At 45.9% G+C, this 26,027-nt stretch overlaps 1 protein-coding gene across 3 annotated transcripts in view; it reads left to right on the top strand.

Annotated features, from left to right (window-relative positions):
* The window catches only part of GARRE1 (granule associated Rac and RHOG effector 1), a 104,322-nt gene extending 88,710 nt beyond the window's left edge, over positions 1-15,612 (top strand). For 2 of the 3 annotated variants that reach the window (XM_075537652.1, XM_075537653.1), the window contains 6 exons: positions 3,750-3,875; positions 4,934-5,958; positions 8,567-8,732; positions 10,079-10,216; positions 12,357-12,435; positions 13,058-15,612. In XM_075537652.1, the coding sequence (XP_075393767.1) occupies positions 3,750-3,875; positions 4,934-5,958; positions 8,567-8,732; positions 10,079-10,216; positions 12,357-12,435; positions 13,058-13,366 (1,843 nt within the window). In that variant the 3' untranslated portion in view covers positions 13,367-15,612. The remainder of the gene's footprint in view (positions 1-3,749; positions 3,876-4,933; positions 5,959-8,566; positions 8,733-10,078; positions 10,217-12,356; positions 12,436-13,057) is intronic. The other variant, XM_075537654.1, reaches the window with a different exon arrangement.
* Positions 15,613-26,027: the final 10,415 nt, after the last annotated feature.

Raw genomic sequence — 26,027 nt, 5'->3', positions numbered from 1 at the left:
GTCTATAAATTCCCCTTCAGACTCATGCAAGACATGCAATGATGCCGAATGCAGGACGATCACAGGCCAGTGGGTGGAAAGTCTTGTGGATCCAGTGGTGGTGGAAGCATCTCAGCACTGGGGTGGGTCTCCACGTGGCTCCTCCCGCTCCAGGGTTTTGGTTCCATCAGCACAGCTCCATGTGACTTGTCAGCAGGAAGACAAGCAGAGAGTACGTGTCTTACCTCCAGTGAGCTATTTATCTCCGTCACAACTCCAAATGAAGTCATCAAGTTGAGACCTGATGGACAAGCTAGACTCCACAGATAGGCTTTTTTTCATTGGTATTTTAAACTGCCATGATTAAGTCACCCACCTGTTCTCACGTTAGCAAATACTTACTGAGTACTGCTGTCTGCCAGATGTTCTTGTAGGCCCTGGGAAATTAAATGAGGATAAGCTAGGCAATTATCCAGTCTCTCAGAGCTGGGTTTGTGATGGAGACGGGGAGAAGACAGCTGATAAACATAAGAGATAAGTCAAACACTGACTAGTGCAATGAAGTAGGAGTTACAGTAATGTCATATATTAGAAGGCTAGAGATGGAGAGATCCTATTTTAAATGAGGAGGCCAGTCAAGAAGGGTCACTTTAAGCTGTAACACTGGATATTAGAAGAGCCAGCCAGGCCGAAGATAAATGGAGAAAGCATCCAGGTAAAGGGAGCAGCAAAGGCAGAAGTCAGCAGGGTAAGCCAGCATGACCATATATGTGATCCAAGGGGCTGAAAAGGAAAAATCACAGACACTACAGCTCATGGGCCGTTTAGGTGTTCATTCAAAAGCTGGTAGGGTGTTTGAAGCAACTCTTGGTCTTGAATACATTCAGTGAAAGCCATTTGTCATTTGTTAATTAGCCCACAACGCTATCTAACGGAAAGAAAAAAAGCCAATTTAGTGATTGACATCACCAGGCCCTGTGGCATTCCTTTCTGTATGACCAGTAAATACATTTCTAGTAAGAAGATGTTAAGGAGCAACCAAAATCACAACCCAAAGTCTGTTTGGAGCATGGAGTTGAAGCAAGTAGAGGGCTTACCTGGTAGTCAGGGACTCCAGGCTGAGAGAGACGGGTGTACACTCTGAAGTAGTTTGGCCAATGGATCCAAAACAATGCTAAGTTCAGTGGCCAAACCCCTCTTCTAAGAGTTTGGGGTCTGATGGAGCATTGAACTTGTCTTGTTGCTCGTCTTGGTCTGAACCCCCAGGGCCTGCCAGTTCCCATCCGTACAGGTTGATAACTTCTCAGTTAAAGTCATGCGAAAGCTCTGCTGCTTTGTTAGGGATGGTGGCTTTGTTCATGTTGATTCCATCTTCAACCCCCACAAAACCCAAGAACTAACAGATGGTGGTAGCTAGGCTGATTCTAGCTCTCACAAATCTTGGTGGAGCTGCCCTTTGAGGGAGACCTGACCAGTGAGAAGCAGCTGACCGTCACAAGATTTTAGAGAAGAACAGTGCAGGCTAGGTGGCGGGCAGCAAGACAAAGGTCCTGAACTAGGTTCAGACTCAACATACTCAGAGAAAGGGAGAAGACTTCATGTCTAGGGCAAGCGGAGGGGAGGTGTGGCCTCCCTTCCACGGGTCCAAGGATCTCGAGGGCTATGGAGAGGGGTTTAGATTTTATTTCAAGCACAGTGGCACATCATTGGAGAATTTCCATCAGAGGAGTGATGCAATCTGATTTGTATTATCAAAAGCTCACTTGGCTGCTGTGTAGAAAACAGGCTGGGCAAGAGAAAGGGTATCACTTAGGGAATTGGTGGTGATTTTCTAGACTTAGGTGGGAGAAAAAAGATGTTAAAAAGTGCTTGGATTCAGATTATGTGTTAGAAAAAGGATGTCAGGATTTGCTAATGGGTTGGATGTAAAGGAATTAGAAAATTGGGATGATATGCGTAAGTTTGAGGGTAGACTTTGCACAGTGAATTGGGCCTCTTGCGGTATTGTGTATTGATTGGGCAAGTCTATAGCAGTCAGAGTGATTTGGGACAGGCAGGAGAGGGATCAAGAGTTGTGTTGACCACTGGTCTTCTAGATTGAAGAGTGATTGTTCTCTGCTCTTCTTGAAGGGACCTTCCCGAGTGGGAAATTTATTCCTCTGAGTTCATTCTAATCCTGACGCAGAATTTCTGTGCTGGCCAGTCTTAAAACATGTTGGTTTGGTTATAATCTCCCAATTGAAAATAGTCCATTGGATGTGCAAAGAAAGACATCAAGCATTGAGGTAACATACAAGACCGAGCCTAAGGAGAAAAGTCTAGGATGGCAAATGAAATCCGAGAGTTTCCAGTATAAGGATGGTCTACAAAGCCCCAGGACTAGATGCAGTACACCATGACAGAGGCCTCTATGACTTCAGCACACACAGGCAGGGGACACCAAAAAGAAACTGCGGCTAGTGCCACTGTCAGGTAAGCACTGTAGTGCTAACTGCAAGGTTGACATTTCAAATCCTCCCGCCACTGTGCAGGAGAAAGATGAGGCTATTCCCTCCCATAAAGATTTTCAGCCTTGGAAACCTTTGATGTAGGATCACTGTGAGTTTGGTTTGGGCTTTAAGGGATGGGGGAAGAGGAGAACAGGAAATGAAGAAGAGGAAACAATGTGAGTAGAGAAATAAGCAGTACCTGGAGGGAAAACATAGGACAAAGAGGGCTGTCGATGAGGCTGGTTTGTTCACCTGGAATATTCCCAAGAAGGAAAGGAGGAATGATTACCTGAGTTAAGATTGTTGGCATATGGCGTCCAGCACTCAAGTGAGGGTCAGGGCAGCTCTTGCATTGTGATAGAAGGGTAAGGCAGGGTGTGTGGACAGAGGCCCAAGTAAACCGGGGGACCTTGCCTATGTGGTGGTGAGAGTTGAGGTAGGTAGGAAAGCATGGCAGTGGGATATCACAAGGATCGTGGAGCTAGGAGGAAAGAGAAAGGGAGTGAATTCGTTATCTTCCAAAGTGAGAAATTGGCTTAGGGGAAGGCAAAAAAATTAAAATGCTGTTTACCTGAAATGTGTGTTGAGAACAGGTCAGACATGTGTTTTCCTTCTGTTGATTCACCGTTTCTTAGGTCCAGGTGTGAAGAGAGGTAGAGGACGGGAGAGGCAAGAACATCATGGGAAAGTATTAACAAGGGAGTAGATGTGCCAGACCACAGAATCTCAGCTGGAGTTATAGGAAGTCGAGCTTGAGCGGATGTTGTTAGACGGTGAGAGGGCATTAAGGGCACTGAGCCTTTTCCTCCTTCAGAAAACTCTAGATAGTTACAGCAAGCCCGAGTGATGTTGTGGTTATGCGTTGAGCTGCTATCCACAGGATCTGCAATTTCAAAACTACCAGGCACTGCACAGGAGGATGACACCTTCTATTCCCATAAAGAGTTAAAGGTTTCAGAGATCCAGAAGGGGCAGTTCTACCCTGTCCTAGAAGTTCACTATGAGTCAGAATTGACTCAGTGGCTGTGAGTGAGTTGACAGAGTTAAAATTCCAGAGAGACTCCAGACTCTACTGTTTTCCTGGCTGTCCTTTCCTCAATCAGTCATTTGTGGAACACCACGTTCCAGTTGCGAGCTCTATCATTTTGTAAATGTTCTTAGAAGTGTTAGCTTTGGGGAGCAGGCCTACAGTATAGATAGACTTCGTGAGGCCTGCGTGAAACACCTTTGCAGAGAAGGGAAAATCGAGCCTATCTATATGAACTTCCTGTCTGTGCCTAGGTGCCTGAAGGAAGACCCTGCTACCATGTCTCTGCTGCAGAGAAGCCTTGATCCTGAGAAGACCTTGGGCCTGGTGGACGTCCTCTACACAGCCGTGCTGGACCTAAACCGCTGGAGGGCTGGGAGGTTGGTGTCCACACACCATCCACTTGGATTAGCGTTGGCCGTAGCTTGCATTCAGCTCCACCCCTTACACAATCCCATGTGTCCTGTTATTGATCGTACATGGATAAGTAAATCAGGAAAAAGAATTTTTTATAAACAAAAACCCCTGATTATTCCCAAATAAATAATATTTATAATAATGGATATTAATATAATAATCAGTAATAAAATTACCCCACTATTATCTACTTGGAAATTATAATAAAGCTTTTAAAAGTTGCAGGAACATTACAAAATTGCTGCATGCTCTATACCCATACGCACTTACTTGTTAACATTTTTGTCTCTTTGATCATTTGAGAGTAGGCTGATATCCATTTATTCATCCAAAGGACTTTAAACCCAACTCACACTCCCCTAAGTACACAAATGTTACCCGGATTTATTTTTATCCTGTATGGCATCTACTTAGATGAAGTTGCTGACAGGCACAAGACTGTCTCAACTTTAGAACTGGTAGGCACTTTAAACATCTGGCCTGGCCCCTCCCTCTTCCTGCACTCTATACAGGTGAAGTGATTTATCCAGTGCCAACCATCTGTCACTCAGCTTAGTTCCTACCTGGTGCCCTTTGACCTGTCTTGGAGTGCTTTTTCAATACCAGACAAAGGTGCTCAGAAAACCTTGGGACCATCTGTGAAGTACTTCCAGGGACGATGGTCCCTGATTCCTCCTCCCAGCACCACTCTCTACTCTGTGGATTTGGCCCTTGGACCCCATCCTTCAGCCGCTGAGCTGACTTGGAGTATTGGGTTTAATGCAGCTCTTCAGGCCAGAATAGTCATATAATTTTCACTACCCTGTGTTGCCCTGTACACCTAATTTAAAAAGAGATGAGATGTTTAAATTATGTACCCTTAAAAACCCTCGGATGTTCACGTGCAAATCAAGAAAAGTTGCCAGAAAGCTCTTTCTTAGGTTTTGGCTCCTTATTTTCTTAAAGCAGAAAGGTCCATTTCACTGTGTAATTTGTTTTTATTTATTACCATCTCTTTTTTTCCTTCAAATATATGTCAAAGGGAACAAGGTTTACCATCTATTCAGATCCAGCTGCAAAGAGAGATCTGTGACCTTGCAAATCAGGCTGACCTACCTTCTGGAAATGGAAACAAATCTTCAGGCCTCCAGAAGACATTCGCCAAACTGACATCCCGGTTCACCAAGAAAGCTTCGTGCACTAGCTCAAGCAGCAACGCAAATTATCCCATCCCAAATACCCCCTCCAAAAATCTCTTCATAGCTGGGTGTTCAGAAGAGAAGGCCAAAATGTCCAGTAATATGGATATGAGGTTACAAAGCATTTTGAACATTGGTAATTTCCCCAGAACTACAGATCTTTCCCAGTCAGCTCAGAGTCCTAGTAACCAGATGGCCAACGGCTGCCTCTTGGAGAGGCAGGAGAACTTTCTGCATGGGGAGGATGGCAAGGACGAGAAGGGTATGAACTTACCCACTGATCAGGAAATGCAGGAGGTGATCGATTTCCTCTCAGGCTTTAACATGGGCCAGTCCCACCAGGGCTCCCCACTGACAACACGGCATAACTCTGCTGCCACAGCTCTGCTAACTGAACGGAAGGCAGGTGCTGTCCCGCCACAGCAGCCGCCACTGCCAGCACCCCCTCCCCGGCCCCCTCAGGCTGGGGCACACACGCCTTTGACAGCCCAGCTGGGGCTGGCACCTCAGCAGCAGTCCCCAAAGCAGCAGCAACTGCAGGTTCAATACTACCAACACCTGCTCCAACCCATTGGCCCTCAGCAGCCCCCACCCCAGCCTCGGGCACCTGGGAAATGGGTACAGAGCTCATCCCAGCCAGCACAGGCTGTTGGAACGGGTCTGCCGCCTCTTGGCCAATGGCCTGGCATATCTGATCTCAGTTCTGACTTGTACAGCTTGGGTTTGGTGAGCAGCTATATGGATAATGTGATGTCTGAGGTGTTGGGGCAGAAACCACAAGGACCTAGAAATAACACCTGGCCAAACCGTGACCAAAACGATGGAGTCTTTGGAATGTTGGGAGAGATTCTGCCTTTTGATCCTGCAGGTATGTGTGGTGTTCCTGGGGTTTTAGCATAAAACGTAATCACCGAGGGCTTTGTGGTCTTCCAACAAGCTTCACTGTGAGGGCCCCTTCTCAGTCTGGGGGCCAGTGTCGGGCAGATTTAGCCAAGTGGGAAACAGTGGTGAGTGTGATGAGAAGGTAAGCAGAACAACTTTTCTCCTTTCATAAAGGACTGAAGGGAGGTTTAGAGACCGTTCTTGAGTTGCTCAGAGTTTCATAGTTCAAGTGGGCTCCAGTCTGGTATCTCATTGCTGGAGCCAAGGCAGCAGTTAATCCTATGCACTCTGAAAAATAGTAGAGCAGGCTCCTGCCTTCATGGAATATGGCTGTGTACACACACATACACCAGACTCAGCTTAAGAAATTAGAAAAACATCACAAAACAAAATAACTGGGAAGTGGGAATTACGGATTTAAAGTCACCTGTTGCCATCAAGGTGACGCTAACCCCTCCTGGCTCTTGTGGGTCAGTGGTTGGTTCATCAGGAGATCGCCAGGCCATTTTTCCAAGGCACCCCTGGATGCGTTTACACCACCAGCCTTTCAGTTAGCAACTAACCCTTTTTACTATTGCACCACGTTCGCCAAACCAACCTTAGTCTCTGGCCAGTCCGTCTGACTCCGAGTGGCCTGTGGGTGCAGAGTGGAACTGCACTCCATAGTGGTTCCGAAGCAGATCTCGAGGCCTTTTCTTGAGGTGCCAGACAAATCAGTAAGTACTCAAGTGCTCTTTGTGCCACCTAGAGATGTCCACTGAAGGGAAAAAGCTAAAACCCATTGAAGTTAAAAAGAAATTGTAAATAAATCTCAAAGTAGATCCTTGGAAAGCCATTTCAACAATCAAAGGGGAAGTCAGGAAAACAATAGGATGGGAAGTCTCCCTAGATTTTCATTTATGTGGAGCACTGTTTCCCTGAATGAGCAATACTGCCCCCCAGGGGACACAGAATAATTAGGGGCTATAGTACAAACTTTGTTAATTGTAAAGTTTTGTTTTGTTGCAAAGTAAAGTTTCTAATTGCTGAGTAATTTTTTACTTTTCTGGAAAAGGTTAGGGAGGGGGGTGTAGACCAATTAAGTTTGGAAACCTATGGGTTAGAGAATTGTATAAATTGTAGGTTCCCAAACATATTCAGCCTACCACCCCCTTTTCAGGAGGAGAGGGGGATTACTCGCCCCCCTCCTGACAATTAAAAATCTTTGTATTGTACCACATAATCCAGGATAATCCAGGACTGCTTTTGCAGTCCCACTGGACCATTCTGTTATCCCCCAGGGGGCAGCAATGCCACCAGATGAGAAGACTCTTCACTAAAATGCCTCAGAATTAACAACCAAAGGAATGGAACACAATCTTATATCTGCCAAAAATCCCTCGTGTTGCTATCCCGATCTTGGTCTCCCTGGGTAGGTGGATCCAGGGAGCCTTGTGTACCCGGGGGCCTTAGGACATAGGAAGGGTATGCAGCTCTTCAGAGCAAGCCCACTAGCCGCTACCAGTGGATGCACAGTTCATGTTTTCTTACTTGGTGATACATAGCACGTACATTTGTTGACTGTCTAAGTCCAGGATTTGAGCAGGATTTGACCTTCTATTCAGTCCGACAACCTTGAACCCCTTAGTCTATGAGTCCCACTAGCTCTTCCTTTTGGGTGTGCCTTGACGTAAGTTGTGCCAAGTCCCTGGTATAGCTTCCTACAACGTCTGCTCCAAGGGTATGAGGTCTGTCTAGCCCTGTGATCAATTTAAAGAAGGGCATGCCTCTGGGCTGATGGATTGAAGAAGATAGATGCCCTCCCTGTGGGTGGTGGGCCAGTAGAGTGCCTAATCTGGACAGGCCAGCACAGCTCTGAGGGACGTGGTGTGACTAAGTCAGGTGGTGGCTTGGTTTCAGCCCCTGTTCTCCCCTCGTCTGGGCAACCTCCTGCAGTGGCCCCATGGCAGGCCATGAGGACAGGCATGAGAGTCGTGATCAGGGGAGTGTGTGCCAGCATCTTTCCAAACATGAAACTAAGAACTGTGTAACTCTGAGCTATCTTAGTGCAGTACCCACATGTTTTCCTACCACATCTTTGTGTTTGACTCTTCTTCAAATGTCAGCAGTACTATTTTTCTCTCACTTGTATTGCCCTGTACCTCCTTACTCAGCTGGGTCTAGTGGGTTTGCAATCGCCCTTTCATACATTTTAAATTTTCGTTTTGTTTTTGCCTCTCTTACTCCCAACAGTGAATGAGCAGGTCTGCTATCCAATATGCTGGAGAATTGGCCCCAAGTGGGAATGGAATAGGATCCCCTATCTGGCTTTGATAGCCATGTGTAAGCTATCAGTCAGTCAAAGTCATTTTCTGACTCTCTACTTTCTTAGGTTATGACTCAAAGCATAGAGACTGCTTCCCCTCACATTCAGCCTTTCTCTGTCCTCGTGTAGGCTTGCTGCACAACCACACTCCAAACGCAGAGCAGTATGTGCAAACTATAGCAGGGCTGGTTGTATCTAGAACGGTGTGTGAGACGCAGTTCACAGGGGAGAGAATGAACCATGAGGCCAATTTGACCCCAGACCTGCTTGTCCCTTTGTTTCAATACAGTGGGCTCAGACCCAGAGTTTGCTCGCTATGTGGCAGGAGTCAGCCAGGCAATGCAGCAGAAGCGACACGCCCAGCACAGCCGCCGCACAGGCCACCCCCGGGGCCACTGGCCACCCATGGAGGATGGCCACCAAACCTGGCCTTTACCAGAGTTCTTCACTGAAGGGTGAGTGCTGGGTATGTCAGGGTAGCCGAATCTGGGCACTAGTATCCTTCCAAGGGCCTGTGAAGAGGAAGTTCCTTTGCCTGGGTGTTCTCGGCAGGCACATTGTGTTGCAAACCCCCAAGGGAGTGTGACACCAAGGACACGTGAGCATATCAGAGTGCTGTGGCAGACAGTCCACAGGTTGCCTGCTAAAGCAAGATGCGCCTCGGTGAACACACCATCAGTGTGAACTAAGCATTTGCAAGACTCGTCAGCCTAAGATGAGGATCTTACTGATGGCATTAAGTAACTGTGGGTTCAGTATGGTGCTTATATTGATCTGAATGTAGCTGTGAAACTCACGTAGTTTCTAGAATACTATCATTGGGGTCTGAGGAGCCCTAGGTGGCCCTGTGAGCTAAGTAGTTGGCTGCTACCTGGAAGGTTGGCGGTTCAAACCCACCAGCCACCTTGAGGGTAAAAGATGAGGCTAGCTGCTCCCTTAAAGATTTTAGTCTTAAGAGGAGAACAAATGTTTAAAAAATGCTGAGGGCAACGAATGTACAAATGTGCTTTACACAATTGATGTATGTATGGATTGTGATAAGAGTTGTATCAGCCCCCAGTGAAATAATTTTATATATATATAGTCTTGTAACTATATATCTTAGTCTTGGAAACCCTATGTAGGGTTGCTATGGACAGAATTGACTCAGTGGCACTGGATTTGGTGTGCTTTGTATTTTAGTTGTCATTTATGCCTACACAAAGCGACAGTTCAAGCTCCATTGTATTGAGAAAATTGTGTATTGGTATAATAAAGACAACCAGGGATTGAATTCAACATTCCTTATTATCATCGGGGCAGTAAACCTGGACGGCTAAACACCAGCTCAACTTTTTGTTTTTCTGAAGTCAATTCCGTATACCAATGATACATTCCTGAGTGGAGTATATGTTCCTTTTATAATAAGGGAATGGTGGAAATATTGTGTTTTTAGAATATTTTGAGACCCGTAAACCAAAAAAACAACAACAAAGCAAGCTCTTTGCCATCAGTTTTGCCTCAACAACCACGTCCTCTGACAGAGTAGGACTGCCCCAGAGGGTTTCCAGAGTCATCTGTAGAGAAGCACCATGCCACGTCTTTCTCCCACCGAGCAGCTGGTGAATTCAAGCCAACTAACCGGTTCACTTAGTGCTCCCGGGCTCCTTAGAGGAGACACTAGAGACCACAATTTGGTTATGAAGTAAGTGCAGGGTGCAAGTGGCTTTCAGGGCGTGGAGCGGCTCACCTTGAAGCGGTTGAGCCGTGTCCAGGCTGGCTAATAGGCGGCATGGTAGCAGCTTCTGTTTTTGGTTTTTAGGGATGGTCTACCCAGCAGCTGGTTGGGCGCTCAGGGAGACTCAGCCAGCTCGAGTGATGAGACGTCCTCTGCCAACGGAGACAGCTTGTTCTCCATGTTTTCAGGACCTGACCTCGTGGCTGCTGTCAAGCAGAGAAGGTATGGGTGATTTCTAAACCAAAAAGAAAGGGAAAGAGCATATGGACATGTCCCACTCTTATTCCCCTCGGAGAGTCAGGAGCCCCATCTCTCCCATCCTGCTCTGTGTGGGAATGACAGGGGGCAAAGGTGGGGCCTAGTTACAGTGATGTCTGGGTGACGACATTCCCATATGTTTTCCATAACAGATCGTTGGCTTTGTCCTGCTGAGACCTCAGGGAAGCCAGGTGATTTGTGTTGAGTTGAATTTTTCCTGAGATAAAAGTCTCATGAAGTGGTCCCTAAGTCAGATAGGGATGCTGGTCTCTTGTCTTATAGAGGAAGCAATCCTTGACTTAAGGCAGGAGCAGGAGTGGGGGGTGAGGTAAGATAGGGGGGTCTTGGGCAGCCAGGTTCTAATGAGGACTCTGCAGCAAGCCATCCAGTGCCTGACTTCTGACTCTTAGTGGCTTTGTCTTTCAAAGGTGGGACTGGATGCAATAAGTATCATTTCAGAATTGAAAAAATAGTAGATGCAGATCTAAAAGGTTTTCCAAAGTACCATATGTTCATAAATCATGCACCCCATTCACATAAGGTGCATAGGAAACAGTCATGGGAGGGGACTGCACAGTTAGCATCAAAAAAGGTAGAATGGAATTGTTATTTGTATAAAAGTAAAAACGGGGCCTAAAATAGCAGAAGAACTTGGATAACTGGAAGCAAGGAGAGAGTTGTGGGTCATGAGGAAGCCCAGGGCCAGAGAGTTTTAGATTATGTAGTGTCACCTGCACCTGTGATTCTTGACCTCTTGTGACAGGGCTGGTACGGCACAGGTGAAGACTGAAGGATGGCTGAGTGAGGGCACAACCGCTTCATGATGGTGATTGAGACTCACAGCAGCCTCCTGTGGGTTTCTGAGACTATCTGTTTATGGGAGTAAAAATCCCGGTCTTTCTCCCTTGGAGCTGCTGGTGGTTTCCAACTGCTGACCATGCGGATTGTAGCCCATCTCAGAACCACTACCCCACTAGGGCTCCTACTACGTAATAGAGGATGCTGTTTTTACTCCATTTCTTTCAAGGAGTGTAAGCCTGAGACATTAAACTCGTTCATTTAGTCATTCGTTCATGGCAGGCACCCATCATGTGCTAGGCACTGGTACTAAGACTGTGACCAAAACCAACTCTCCTCCCTCAGAAAACCGACAGTCTAGCCAGGAATGACAGATAAATATGCCATATTGGGCTCAGGGCTGTGAGGAAAACTAAGTTAGTGCAGGGAAAGGCAGTCTGTCTTCAGAAGGATGGCTGGGGAAGGCTTCTGATGAGCCGAGAAGTGAACAGGGTGTGGGAGTGAGTAGAGGGTGCCTGGCTGTGGGATTTGGTGAGAGAGAAGACTCAAGGAGGGCGTGCAAGTTTTTGGTCTGAGTATGAAAGGGAGTCCAGGAGCTGAGAGCGTCCTGCAGGGGTGCAGGGGTGAGCCAAGCTGAGCAGTCAGACTCTGCTCTGGACATGCTGAACTTGAGGGGCTGAGCAGACACCCAGGAAGACTAGTTGATCACCTCTAGCACGGGTGTCAGCACTGGGTGTTACCTGGCTATGATTTACTGCACCTTGCTGTTGTCAGTCAACATTTTCTAACTGATTACTAAAGGACTGTTTTTTTTTCCTTTTATAGTAATATTATTATTATTAAAAGATCATTTTATTGGGAGCTCTTACAACTCATTACAATCCATACATCATTTGCATCAGGCATGTTTGTACATTTGTTGCCATCGTTCTTTTCTAGACTTTCTGTTGAGCCCTTGGTATCAGCTCCTCTTTTTTTACCTCCCCCTACCTTTGTGATCCTTTGATAGATTATAAATTATTATTATTTTCAGACTGTTGTTTTTAAGTCATGTGTCTCCTGTGTGTGATAAACATTTATGTAACTGCCTGCCTGTGCCCCCTGCCCTCACCCATGAAACTTTATAAAGTGGACACCTTGCAAGGGCTGCCCTCCCCGTGCTTCACCCCAGAATGCTGTGGACCCAGGACCTCCTTTTCTAGACTGGTGCCTGGAGACACTGGGGCCAAGGGACTCAGTGTCCCCGAGAGATAGGGCGGACAGGAAACCCAGGGCGGTGACTGCCCTGAGCTCTTGGCTCTTTCAGGAAACACAGCAGTGGAGAACAGGAGACCACCACGCTGCCGTCACCACCTTTGCTTACTACCATGGAGGATGTGAACCAGGTATTGTGGGCCCTTTTCTGGCCAAAGGGGGCTGGCTCAGACCAAGAACAAGTTTCCACAGCTTCAGTTTTTATGTAGGCCTCAATAAGGAGTGGTTCTAATCAGTTTGTAATAAATAACTTTTTTTTCTTAAGCCAATTTTTCCCCAAGGTTTTGTCTAAAGGATTTGCTATCTCAGTTTACTCAAAGTCACGTGCAAAGGAATCTTCATGACTGTGCTGTCCTGTGTGACAGCCATTAGCCACGTAGCTGTCCTTTTACGTTTCAGTAAAATTCTCTCTCGCTGCCATCGGGAGTCAAAACTGACTCAAAATGACCCTATAGGACAGGGCAGAACTGCCCCGGTAGTTTCTTAGATTGTAACTCTTTATGGGAATAGAAAGTCTTATCTTGCTCTGGTCATTAACATTGGTGTTAATGTAAAAAGTCCCTTCTTTGGGTATACATACTATCTACCTGTGTCTGGTGACTAACATACCGCACAGGAAGATAAAGTTCTATTTCTTTCATTGAGTCAGGTTCATTTAGTGCTGCTGCAGGCCTGGGGGGCAAACTGTGATACAGGGAGGGAGGGGGGAAAGAGGCTCAGAAAAGCCACTGAAAATCTTCTTCTTTCCCCCAGGATAACAAAACCAAAACATGGCCACCCAAAGCACCCTGGCAACACTCGTCCCCACTGGCCAGCACACTGCCCAGTCCCAGCACAGCTCTCTACACGGTGGCCAGCCCCAGCAGCCAGTGGAATGACACCATGCAAATGCTGCAGTCTCCGGTGTGGGCTGCGACCAGCGACTGCGGCGCCGCCTCCTTTCCCTACGTGCAACCCCCACAACAGCCCCCACCCCCACCAGCACACAAGGCAGCACCCAAGGGCTTTAAGGCCTTCCCCGGGAAGGCTGATCGCAGGCCAACCTACTTGCCCCACTATTGACCCAGCCTGTCCACCTGCCCAGAGCTGTTGGGACCAGTGAGTGCTCCTGTTCCAGGGCTTACTTGCTGACAGCACCTCCCCAGAGACCAGTGCACCCCTGTCTCAGTAGGGATCCTTGGGGACTGAGGTGGTTGGCAGCTTCAAGTCTTTTAAATCCTGGCTTCTCAAATTCTGGAGGCATCAGACCCTGGAAAGCCAGCTGGAGATGGAGCTATCTGCTCCCTAGGGGATGTTCGGAATTCTGTGGGCTTCACGAGCACCGCAGGCAGTTACGGCTACTGAAGATACCTGTTGAGCAACCCAGCTTTCCAGTTTTCCATGCCACTGTGTGTGTGGGGTGGCTTTGGGCCAGCAAATAGAAAGGTGACATGACCATTCTTCCAAAACTCCCTCCTTCACTTGCTGAATGGCCACAGCCCCATCACTGACTTGATAGCGCTTTCTTGTCCTACCTAAAACACACCGAACATTTGAAAAGAACAAATGTTATGGCTGGAGGTTTGTTGAACACTATCTTTAGTCAAGCTTACACAGAATGGGCAAGTGATAAAATATGGGTGGTCAGAAGCACATGTTTTCTGGAAGGGGCCGCCCCTGTTACCCAGGCAGCATCCAGGAGATGCAGTCTTTGCCAGATTTACAAAAGCCAGATGGGATCCCTGACGTTGGAGGCGCAGTTCTGACAGCACTTGGAGCTGAGCCAGTCTGCTGCCAGATGCACCTCCAGATGTCCCGAGGCTGAGACACAGCCCTCAGAGCGGGGCGGGGCGGGCAACGTGGGGCTGCACCAAGACACCTGCACTTGAAATGACAGCCCCATTTTTAACTGGCTCAGAAGGCAAACCAATTCATACGTAGATAAGAAATAATTTAAAGTCTTTTCCTTCAAACAAACAACCAACCTCATTTTCAGTTAACACGTGCCATTAAAGAGTTAACATCCTGTGGATTCGGGGATATTTTACAGCCAGAATGGATCCAGAGAATTGAATGGTGCTTAAATTGAGAAATAATAAAGACATAGACTAGACATATCCCACTGTATAGTAATTGAAGTTACAGAAAGTTCTTTATATAAAACTTATTTAAATTTTTCATATTTCATCTTTGAAAAAAGTCTGAGAAAAATCCATAATATTTTCTGGTATGAAAGTTTGACAGTATTAATATTTTTTATATTTTCTTAAATCATTAAGCCATTTTAATATATGTTAACTACTAATAAATGGTTTATTCTTTCTAACTTCATATAAGCCTTTCCAGCAAAGATTGTAAAGACACATTTATGTTCTCATTTTTCTACAAATATAAGTAAATTTATATTTTAAAATACCAAAAATTATCTATATATGCATATGTGTGTATATATACACACACACACACCACAAACACACACACATACACACAGATTATAGAGGACCCGTAGGATGTCTGAGCCCAGCCACCTGAATTTTTCGTCGCAAGTTGCCAGGCTGTTCCCAGGCTGTTCTCAGGCCTTGTCTTTTGTGCTGTGTGGCGACTCCATTGCTGCCTGACCTTATGATACTGTCAGCGTAGGTTCTGAACACTCACCTCACCATGTTTACAGAGAACATTTTTGTACATAAACTTCTTTCAGGCACAGCTTTGCACCTATCCTGCGTGGCTCATGTGTTAGCTGTCACCGTGTGCACACTTCGCCCTCTGTTGACGTGGTTTGTGGCGATTTTACTTGTAAGATAGTTTTCTACTTCCATCGGTAACGTGTCCACAGTCCCCTGTATTTCAAGTTCTTTTACTCTGCAGTACTTCTGTTGTACTAGTGCCTCGGCAAAGACCTCCGTCTGGACTGAGCTCAGTCCTTGCTTCCCCGGCATAGGTGACAGACAACCCTCTCCTCTTTCCACTTGTCCTCCTATCAAGACAGAGATTGTGTAATTGCATCTCCATGGGCTGTGAGGCCATGTGAAGCTGTTTATGTGGTCTCCATGTTGGTGCTGTGTTCTCGGCACCGCCTTGCTCTGAACACTGGTAATTCCAGGTGCTGCGCTTGGCGGAGGGGTCTCGCCATAGCGCATGTGTATGTGTATTTGAGTGTTGTGTGTCCTTGGCATGACCGGGCATGTCTGCCTTGCTTGGACATCAGCAGGACACCGTGTGGATAGTCAACCGCTTCCAAACTGGAACTCTACATTTTGTATCTTAACTTTTAAAGCTCCTCTAGTAAAATAACTATTGGATTTATTAAAAATATACATTTAATTATACTTTGTATCTTCGTTTACTATGAACCCTAACAAACACCACCACCTCAGGAGTATCACCTTGCTCATTACTTTGAAAAGCCTGGTCCTACACTTAAGTTGTTCAGCCTTCCTGTCCTCGGAATGAGGGCTGGCCAGGAAAGACCGCCTGGAGTTAGGAGGAGCCAGGCTGCGTGGACAGAAGGCAGAAGCACCCACCACACCCTTCCCATTGACTTCCTGATGAGCACAGCTGGGTGCCACCTCTGGGCTGGAGGAGTTAGTGTGGTGGTGGAGTTATATCTCCTGAAAGCTGCCTCCTTGGGTTGTGAGCTGTCTAGAGTTGAATACTCACGTCAGTGCCTCCTTCCACCAAGGACCCAGTCGGGTTGGAGGGAGCCTGCCTCCCAGGGACAGTGCCATCCTGCTAAGCAGAAGGAAAGACTGTGCTGGGAACCAACCACAAAGAGAGTGCACTCCAAGGGAGGCTTCAGCTCATTGAGGAACGGGCACATCATTGAAACCTTAAACCTTTTCATGAATGTAGAAAACAAAGATTAGTGTATGGCTTGTCCGTGTAAGTACCACTTAAAAAGTACCCAGAAATTAAGCATAGGCACCATGGCCCAGAGCCTTACAGGCGTACCTCAGGGTAAAGTTGCTAAGTAACAGCAGCCATGAGCTGGAGGAATGAAGTGAAAGATCATTTAAAAATTCTAATAGGCGTGCATATACTCGTTTGCATTCCTATTTACTATCAGCACCCAGTGCTTCACTGCTGATAGTGGTGAAGACATGAGTGCTCTCATTCCAGCTGCGTGACCCAGGGCAGGGATGGAAGTAGATGTACGATGTTACAACTGAGTCCCAAGAAGATCATCACAGACCTCAGCCTGGGGACCGCCCAGTGAAAACCTGAGGAGGACATACAGCTAAGTGACAGCCTTTTGAGGCCTGTGACCCTGTTTTCCCACCCGGGAGCTTCTTGGAAATCAAATCGCCCACTTTCAGAGTTGTACCTGGAAGGGCCATATTCCAACTATGGCTCTCTCTTGGCCACTGTAAGGACCTGCCTCCTGATCTGGAGACAGAGGAAGTAAACCTTACCAGTGTTTCTTGATTACCAAAGAAGCCATGTGTGGCGATTCTGAGTGCCCAGGGGTTCGAATAATTTAATGGCAGCTGCCTTGTAATTCCACAAAATGGGCTGGCTAGGATCCAGGTTTCTCTGAGAGAGAGAGAGAGAGGAGAGAATGAATTAGATGCACCTTTGGGGACTGAGTGGCAGATGTGAGCCCCGGAGAGAAAGACTTTCAGGATTGTTTATTTCAACATTTATTAAAATCATTTAGTGGCCAGGCCACTGCCAGGGACCATCAGCTAACAAGTTAGTGTTGTCCTTACCTGGCAACTCAGTCTTTTAAGAGACAAAAACAAGATATTTTGTAATAATAAACCTTAACAATTCCTCAACTCACAACATACCCTCTTCACTCTTAGCTAAGAGCCTGACCATTTACATTATCAGGTGTTGTGTGCCAATAAGTTGATTCTAATTTACAGCCACCCAATAAGACAGCATAGAACTACCCTCTCCCTGCCATCGAGTCAGTTTTGACTTTGACCCTACAGGACAGGGTAGAACTTCCCTGTTTCCAAGGCTGTAACTCTAAGGCGGTAGAAAGCCCCATCTTTCTCCTGTGGAGCCATTGGTGATTTCCAACTACTGACCTTGCAATCAGCAGCCCAAGTCAACCACTATGCCTCCAGGGCTCCTAGAACTACCCCATAGGGTTTTCTCATATATAAACTTTATGAAAGCAGACAGCCAGGTCCTTTCTCCATGGAGCCATTGGTAGATTTGAACTTCTAACCTTTGTGATTATAGCTAAGCGCTGACCCACCACCAGGGCTCCTCTGTCAGGTGAGAAGGGTATCAAATTCAAAGCCAAGTCCACTGGACCACAAGCATCAGAAACCGTATGTTCTGTCTCTTCTCCCCAAAGCCTTCATTCCTGTAGGTCTCCTTCCCTCCCTCTCAATCCATTTCTGTGTCACCCCAGATCATTTTCATCATCCGACAAACATGTCTCAGCCCTACATGCTTTTGCTGTTTTATATTTCCCTTCATCTCCAAGGAGCCCTGGTAGTGGGTTTCACATTTGGCTGCTAACCAGGAGGCCAGCAGTTTGAAACCACTAGGTTACTCTGTGAGCGAAAGATGAGGTTTTCTCATTTAAAGAGTTACACTGTGAAAAACATTTGTTCTTGATTAAAATTTCACGTGGAAAAAAAAGTTACAGGATTGAACTATTGAATTGTGTGTTATGTGGATTAAGTGCCAATAAAACTTTTAAAAGTTAAAAATAGTTTTAAATTTGCATTTTGAAAACCATAAAAATATTTTAAATGTTGAACACCACATCACTGTGCTATTGAAGTAAAACCTTTTCTGAATGACAAAAAAAAGAACCAGTCAAGCTACATGACATTTAAAATTTTCTAGTTATCACATGAAAAATTTACCCCCAAAATTAAGTTAGTCCCATCCGATATTTTTAACATGTGATTGGAAAAATTAATTTCACATTCTTTTTACCACAGTTGTTAGTTCCCCTTGATTCAACTCTGGTGAGTGGCGACCCCAAGTGTGCACAGCAGAATTGCTCCACAGGATTATCAGGGCTGCGACCTTTCAGCCTTCCTCCATATGAGTCTGAATCACCAATCTTTCAGCCACTCAATGAGGCCTTTTTAGACTACGTCTTTGAAGTTGGTGTATACTGACATCACACCTGGATTCGAGTAGCCATGTTGCAAGTAGTCAGAGCCACATTTGGCTAGTGCCTCAGAAACTGACAGCTGATCCACACACTTCCTCGTCTGCACTTGTAGGCTCCTTCCCTCTCCTCAGCCCTCTCTTTTATTCAAGCCAGGCGAGCTTTAGTGCAGATCATATTCATGCTGCTCGGAGCTTGTGGTGGGCTTTGCATGAACTGGACACTCTCTCCTCTCCTGGGTTCTGTGAAGCTTCACCATCCTGGTTCTTGTAATGAAAATGACGTGAAGTTAGTTCCTGCCCATCTCTCTAGTCACTGGTGATCTCATGTAATCCCAGGGATTCAAATAGGGTGACTCAAGAGTGCCATTGTAGCCCTGTGCACACTCAATGTTACATTTCCGCAGCCTTCAGCCTGACTCTGCCTTGCCTCTATCTAGCCTCAGCATTGCCTGGCACCAGCTCTTAACACTAGCCTGCTCTGTGCTCTATGCCCATTCTCCTAAGACTGCCCCTACCCAAGCCTATTCCACCACTTCCTCATCAGGCCCATGCTCTCTGTGGCTTTTTCATTACAGCACATGGAGCATACTAGGGAATATTTGTGCTTATTTCCCCACTAGAACAAAGCCTGAATTGTAGGACTGTACCACCTTTGCTCACTTCAAAAAAAGGAAAAAACTTTATTGCCACTGCCATCCAGCCACCTCCAACTCATAGCGACCCCACAGGACTGGTTCTCAACCTGTGGGTCACCTACGACCATTGGAAAACATATATTTCTGATGGTCTTAGGAACCGAGACACAGCTCCCGTCGGGTTCACCCACATCCAGTCGGGTATGCCCACATAAAAGTACCCAGCATGAAGACTGTTAGCCATGCCACACCATGCTTGGGTACCATGCTATACCATGGTGTACCATGCTACACCATGCTTCAAGACAAAATTTCATTTATTTGTCATTAGAAATAAATATTTCATAATATACAATTACATAATGTTTTATAGTTAATCACTATGTTCAATTTGTAACAATGAAAATACATCCTGCATATCAGATATTTACATTATGATTCATAACAGTAGCAAGATTACAGTTATGAAGTAGCAACAAAAATAATTTTATGGTTGGGGGTCACCACAACATGAGGAACTGTATAAAGGGTTGCGCAGCCTTAGGAAGGTTGAGAACCACTGCTACAAGACACTATGGAATGGTCCCGTTTGAATTTCCACAAATTTACCATAAATACTCGAGTGTAAGTGGACACAAATATCAGCCGAGGCAACTAATTTTAACCACACAAAAAATGCATTTAAAATGTGCTGGAAAAACTCGGCTTATGCTCGAGTGTATACGGTAAATCTTTAGGGTACCCCAAGAGTAAAGAGTGAGTGTAGAGTGGATCTTTCTGGAGCGAAGGGGCAGAATGCTAATAGAAAACCAAAAAGTAGGCTCTGGGCTTAGAATCTTGTTGCAAAACTAAAATAAAACCAACTCATCCAGGACTGGAAGAGCAGTGTTTGGTACCAGGCTGCAGAAGCAAGATTAGCATTAGGAACGGCAGTCTGGAGTATATAGCTGCCAACTGTTGTCTTCTCATGGAAATCAGTGAAAAGAAAAAAATTAGATTCGCCAGAGGACGCATGGGAAAATCTGGGCGACCAGGCTCGCTAAAGGTAGGAATGCGGGAAAGGTCAGAAATGAGACAACTGGGTATCATCTTCCAGAAGCCAGCAGCAGAGCTGACCCGAGCCGCACCACTCGCTTGCGCAAGCGCACACGCCGTCGCAACCCCCACCCTCCTCGCCGAGCATGCGCACACGCAGTCGCAACCCCCCCTGGCCGAGCATGCGCAATGTGCGCATTAAAGCCCCTCCCGGCCGTACACGCAGTTTCCCTTCTCCCAGGTCTGCAAGGGGACCTGAGCCAACGCGCGCGCCTCGCCCAGCCCAGACTTGCGGACCGGAACACGCCCATGCCCGCCCCATCGATACCTTCTGTTATAATTTCCTCCTCCTTCGGATGTGTAGATAAGTGTGCGCCGCCCCCTGGGGAGCGTGCCAGAGGAGGCGCCTTCACCAGCCCTTCGCTGGTCACCGTGACTCAGCAGCCGCGGTGGGCGCGCCGCGTCCTCCGGAAACGAGAAATCCTCGGGAGCATCTCATTGCCTGGATGCAGAGCTTGGAGGCCGGCTTCTGAACTCAGGCCCCAGAAGGGGGTGCCTTGAGATTCTGCTTCCCTCATGTCCAGCAACTTGGATTAAGGCCAGGTTTATTGACCGTAAATGCCCGGGCCAGAGTGCCTTCATCTGTGAAATAATTAAAACTGCCCACCACAGGCTACAATAAGTGCCAGGGTCATGACTATACATCAGGCGTTCACTGTTTAGCCCACTGCTCTTCAGGAGGGTGTGTAGTTCTGTTCCTGGGAGCAGGGTCTGGAATTGCCTTGCACCATTTGAGGCAAAGACAGAGACCAGGTTGATTCGAGAAACTCTTGTATTTATTCTGAAGCAAGAGGAGAGGAGACAATGGGACTTGCTACCTCCAAACGGCTTTAAAAAATCCAGTGAATATCAAGCAAGCTATATATGTGGGAGATTTTGCGATGATTATAGGAAATTATACAATTCTCCAGGAGTAGTCATCAGATAACCATTCCCTGAAGCCTAATGAGTCCTTGTTTATCCAAATTGGGTGTGGGGGGGGATGCTTCCATGGTGGGCCTCACCACACCATCCCTGAGGCCTCAGGCAATGCTTGTTAACTGTCTTCCCAATTAGAACAGCCTTGTTAACTGTCTTCCCAATTAGAACAGGCTACAAATTGAGCTTAAAGGGAATTTTTTCTGCAAGGGAAGGGGCTGTTACACTTTAGATTTCTAACAAACTAAATTTTATTTTTAATCATTTTATTGGGGCTCATACAGTTCTTATCACAATACATCCATACATTGTGTCAAGCACATTTGTACATTGTTGTCATCATCATTCTCAAAACATTTGCTTTCCACTTGAGCCCTTGGTATCAGCTCATCATTTTTTAACCTCCCTTCCTCACGAATTTTTAATAATTTATAAATTTTCTCATGTCTTACACTGGCCAATGTCTGCCGCCACTCATTTTTCTGGTGTTTGTCCCCCAGGAAGGGGGTTATATGTAGATCACTGTGATTGGTTCCCCCTTTCTCCCCCCCCTCCCCACCTTCCCCTTACCCTCCTGGGATCACTACTCTCATTGGTCCTGAGGGGTTTATCTGTCCTGGATTTTCTGTGTTTCCAGCTCTTATCTATACCCGTGTATTTGCCCTTGTCTAGCTGGATTTGTACGGTAGAATTGAGGTCATGATGGTGGGGAGGAAGCATTAAAGAACTAGAGGAAAGTTCCATACTCCCTTGACTGGCTCATCTCTTCCTTGTGACCCTTCTGTAAGGGGATGTCCAATTGTCTACAGATGGGCTATGTATCTTCACAGTCCCCCTCATTCACATTGATATGAATTCTTTTTCTGGGTCTTTGATGCCTGACACCTGATCCCATCAACACCTCATGGTCACACAGGCTGGTGTGCTTCTTCCATGTGGACTTGTTGCTTTTCAGCTAGATGTCCGCTTGTTTACCTTCAACCCTTTAAGACCCCAGTTAGCCGAGCACCATCAGCTTTCTTCACCACATTTGCTATGCACCCATTTTGTCTTCAGCGATCATGTTGGGAAGGTGAGTATCACGGAACGCCAGGTTATTAGAACAAAGTGTTTTGCGTTGAAGTAGAGATACCCAATGTCCATCCGCTACCTTAATACTAAACCTATAAATATATGTACATAGATCTATTTCTCTACGGTAACATATAAATATATTTACATATGTACATGCCTGTACTTAGATCTCTATAAATGCCCTGTGCCTCCTAGTTATTTCCTCTATTTCCTTTTATTTTCCTCTTTTGGTTTTCTTTTTCTTTTTCACAACTACTCCCTACTTTCCTCTTGTCCCATTATCATGTTCAGCCTTTATTCAGGTTTCAGTAATTCTTCTCAGTTATATTGCCCTTAGTCAAACCCTACCAACATCCTATACTCTCCTCACCATGGATTTTAGATCACTTGTTCCCTTGTCCCTGGGCTTGTTAACACCCACTTACTTTCCCCAACTCCCCTCTCCCATGTCCACTCACCCCCAAACTTTGGTCCCATTGTTTTCTCCTCCGATTGTTTATCCCACTTATCTAGCTAGAGATGCAGAGACAATAAGCCAAAAACAAGGCAGAGCAAAACAAAACAACAAAAACAAGGACAAAAAAAGGAAAGCCTATAAATAGTTCAGGTCTGTTTATTGACCTTTAGGAATATTTTCCAGTAGAGTCTAATGGGGTGCCACGCCCTGGCCCCAAAGTATTCCCTGGGGACTTCATTGCTCTGCTCCCCTTGCTGCTCTGTTGCACGACCTTAGCATTTTGCCCCAGTGTGGTGGGGTGTGATCCAGCACAATTCCCACACTGTGCCTCCATTGTTGTCCCTTGAAGCACTAGGGGTCAGTGAGGGACATCTTGTCTGGTGGGGTGGGCCCTTTGGTCCTTTCTATGCATTGGCTGCTCTGAGCAGGAATATCACTCTTGGGGCTTGGTAGGCCAGGATGTGTTCCACTCTCTCCACCCTCTTCCTTTTTATTTTTAAACGTTTTATTAGGGGCTCATACAACTCTTATCACAATCCATACATACATCAGTTGTGTAAAGCACATCTATACAGTCATTGCCCTCATCATTTTGAAAACATTTGCTCTCCACTTAAGCCCTTTGCATCTGGTCCTCTTTTTTTCCCCTCCCTCCCCGCCTTCCCTCTTCCTTTGCTCCTGTGCTATCCTCTGTAGTGTGTTCTTCTGGGAGGGGGAGGGGTGTCCACATAGTTAGGATTGGGGCAGGCCCCAAAACTAAATTTTATTTATCTATTTAATTTTAAAATCATTTTATTGGGGCCTTGTACAGCTCTTATCACAATCCATACATACATCCTTTGTGTCAAGCACATTTGTACATTTGTTGTCATCATCATTCTCAAAACATTTTCCCAAAACTAAATTTTAAATTGCTATATTTCTAGTATTTTGATCAGTTCTGAAGTTAAATGCTTGGCCTCAGATTTTAATTCAACTTTGCAGCTTCTGCCTCTGCTCTGACCCTAAACCTTGCTGTGATGTAACCAAAGATCCCAACAGAAGTCCTGTTGGCAGTGTTCTCTTGACTCAGTGACTCTATCTTGTTAGAAGTAGCACTGTTGGTTCCCCCCCCCCATTCTTCTTGCAAAAAAAAAATGGCTTATAATACACGATTCTTAACTGGAAATAAGGTTTTGTTATGCTGATCTCAATTCATACGTACACCTTGTATTTGGAAAATACTTGTAATTTTAAACTTATTATAAGAAATTGGGCTCTTCTCCCTCTCTCAGTTTCTCTGCCATCCCGAGTGTGGTGTTGCTCCAACTTCACCATGTCGTCTCATAAGACTTTCAGGATCAAGAGATTCCTGGCCAAGAAACAGAGGCAGAATCGGCCCGTTCCCCAATGGATTTGAATGAAAACCAGTAATAAAATCAGGTACACCTCCAAGAGAAGACATTGGAGAAGAACCAGGCTGGGTCTGTCAGGAGCCCCCTGAGGGATGGCACGCACGGCCGCATTTTCCCAGGCTCAAATCATGCTGAGTTGCGTTAAGACTTTTGCCCCCATCTGACCAATTGAACTTCTATTGGCAAATAATCTGGTTTCTTCCTTGATTTTTTACTTCCTCATCAAATTTAACAACAAATAATGTAAGGCTGTTGGTCAGAAAAAAAAAAAAGAAATTTGTAATCAGCCACATATCTCGTCACCTGAAGCCCCTTTTTGCAAAGGAGGCCGGCCCGTGCAAAGGCTGGTTAACCAAGACTTTCCACCTGCAACTTGACAAATTGTTCGCCAATCAAAAACCGTACCCCCTCCACCCCTTTGATGGTTTTCTGCTTTATTAACGTCTGCTGATTAACATTCCAAGTCTTTTGGGGACACATGGCTGCTTAGCTTTGAGTTCTCTCTTATGCAAAATGTTTTCCTGCCATTAATAAAACCTTTGATTTTCACTATAAGTAGTAAATAGATTAGTAATTACTTGGATCTTTCTGCGCCACTTTTTCTTTCCATTCTGGTTAATCAGATGCTTCGTAGTCTCAATGTTCCCAAGATCTCTGTAATTCTCAACCCGAGATTTTGAGTCACAATCAAGGCTCGGCACAACAACAGGTGGTGGCAGATGTGATGAGGATGCTAGAGCTTTGTAAAAAATTTTCAAGAGTTCATTTTTTCCCAAACAGCAGACCCACTTCTGCTCTCCCAAGATTCTGATTCAGGATGAGAGGGGTTGCAGGACAAAAAAGAATTCTGCTAGGATACACCACCCTCACACTCCAAAGTCCCTCTGGGCATACTTTCCCACACACTGTCTTTTCCCGAAGTTGTCTTGCTCCTGCCCTGCATAGATTCCTGGAACAAGGGGTCCACTGTTACGCTGCCGTTGGCTGGATTATCCTTCCTCTCTGCCCATGCTGTCATGGGATGCAATTCTTGGTCTTTTCACTTGTAACATTCTACCCTGTTCATCAGTCTGAATACTTTAGAGACCTAATTGATGTTAAACAGAACTGGATTTGCTGCCTCCCTAATTTACCTACATCTTTTTCTTAAGACTGAAGAGTCAGGGGAGTGCTGGAATTAAGAAAAGGGGCACAGGAATCAGGCAGCTTGGGATGATTCTCTGCTCACTAGCAGATTGGCCCTTTTCAAATTCCTTAAGCTGTCCGTTCAATGGGGAGGATAGCAAGACCTCCCTCCTCAGGCCACTGTGGGGAGATGGGAGAGGACAGTAGAGAAGACCCTGGGGTAGGGTAGTGGTGGGTGCACAGTCATAAAATCTTTGGAAAGATTCAAAGTTTGAGTAACAGAAGCTTAATTTAAAACAGTGTAAACCCTATGGGCAATTGTCATGTATTGAATTTTGTTCCCCTAAATATGTGTCAACTTGGCTGGGCCACAATTCTTAGATGTTTTGCAGTTATTTAATGATGTAATCACCCCTCATGATGTGCTCTCATGTGATTCAATCATTTGTAAAATCTGATTACAGCCCTGCAGTTGTAAAAAGATTAGGGTGGGCTGTCATACCCTTACTCAGGTTACAGACCTGGTCTGACACAAAGGGAGCATCTCTGCATCACCGTTTATTAAGAGGTACAAAGAGAGAGAAGCAAGTAAAGAAGGAGGAACCTCAGTGCCACCAAGAAAGAAGACCCAGGGGCAGAGCACATCCTTTGTTCCTGGAGTCCCTTTGCTGAAAATGTCCTAGATGTGGGGGAAGATTCATGGACCCACATGCAGACTTCTAAGCCATGCTGGTCCCATAGATGTTGAAAGGAGTCAAGAACCTTTTCCCAGAGCCAACACAGAGAGAGAGGCTTCTCCCAGAGCTGCACCCTGAATTTGGGCTTCCAGCACCCTAAATTGTGAGATAATACATTTCTGCTTGTTAAAGCCATCCACTTGTGGTTTTTCTGTTACAGCAGCATTAGGTAACAAAGACAGGCATCTTGGTTCATGAACAAGTTGCAGGAAGATCAGAGGC

The sequence above is a fragment of the Tenrec ecaudatus genome, chromosome 18, assembly GCF_050624435.1.
Source record: "Tenrec ecaudatus isolate mTenEca1 chromosome 18, mTenEca1.hap1, whole genome shotgun sequence".
In the NCBI taxonomy this organism is placed as follows: Eukaryota; Metazoa; Chordata; class Mammalia; order Afrosoricida; family Tenrecidae; genus Tenrec; species Tenrec ecaudatus.
The sequence above is the reverse complement of the archived record's forward strand: the minus strand, read 5'-3'. Positions and strand labels throughout refer to the sequence as shown.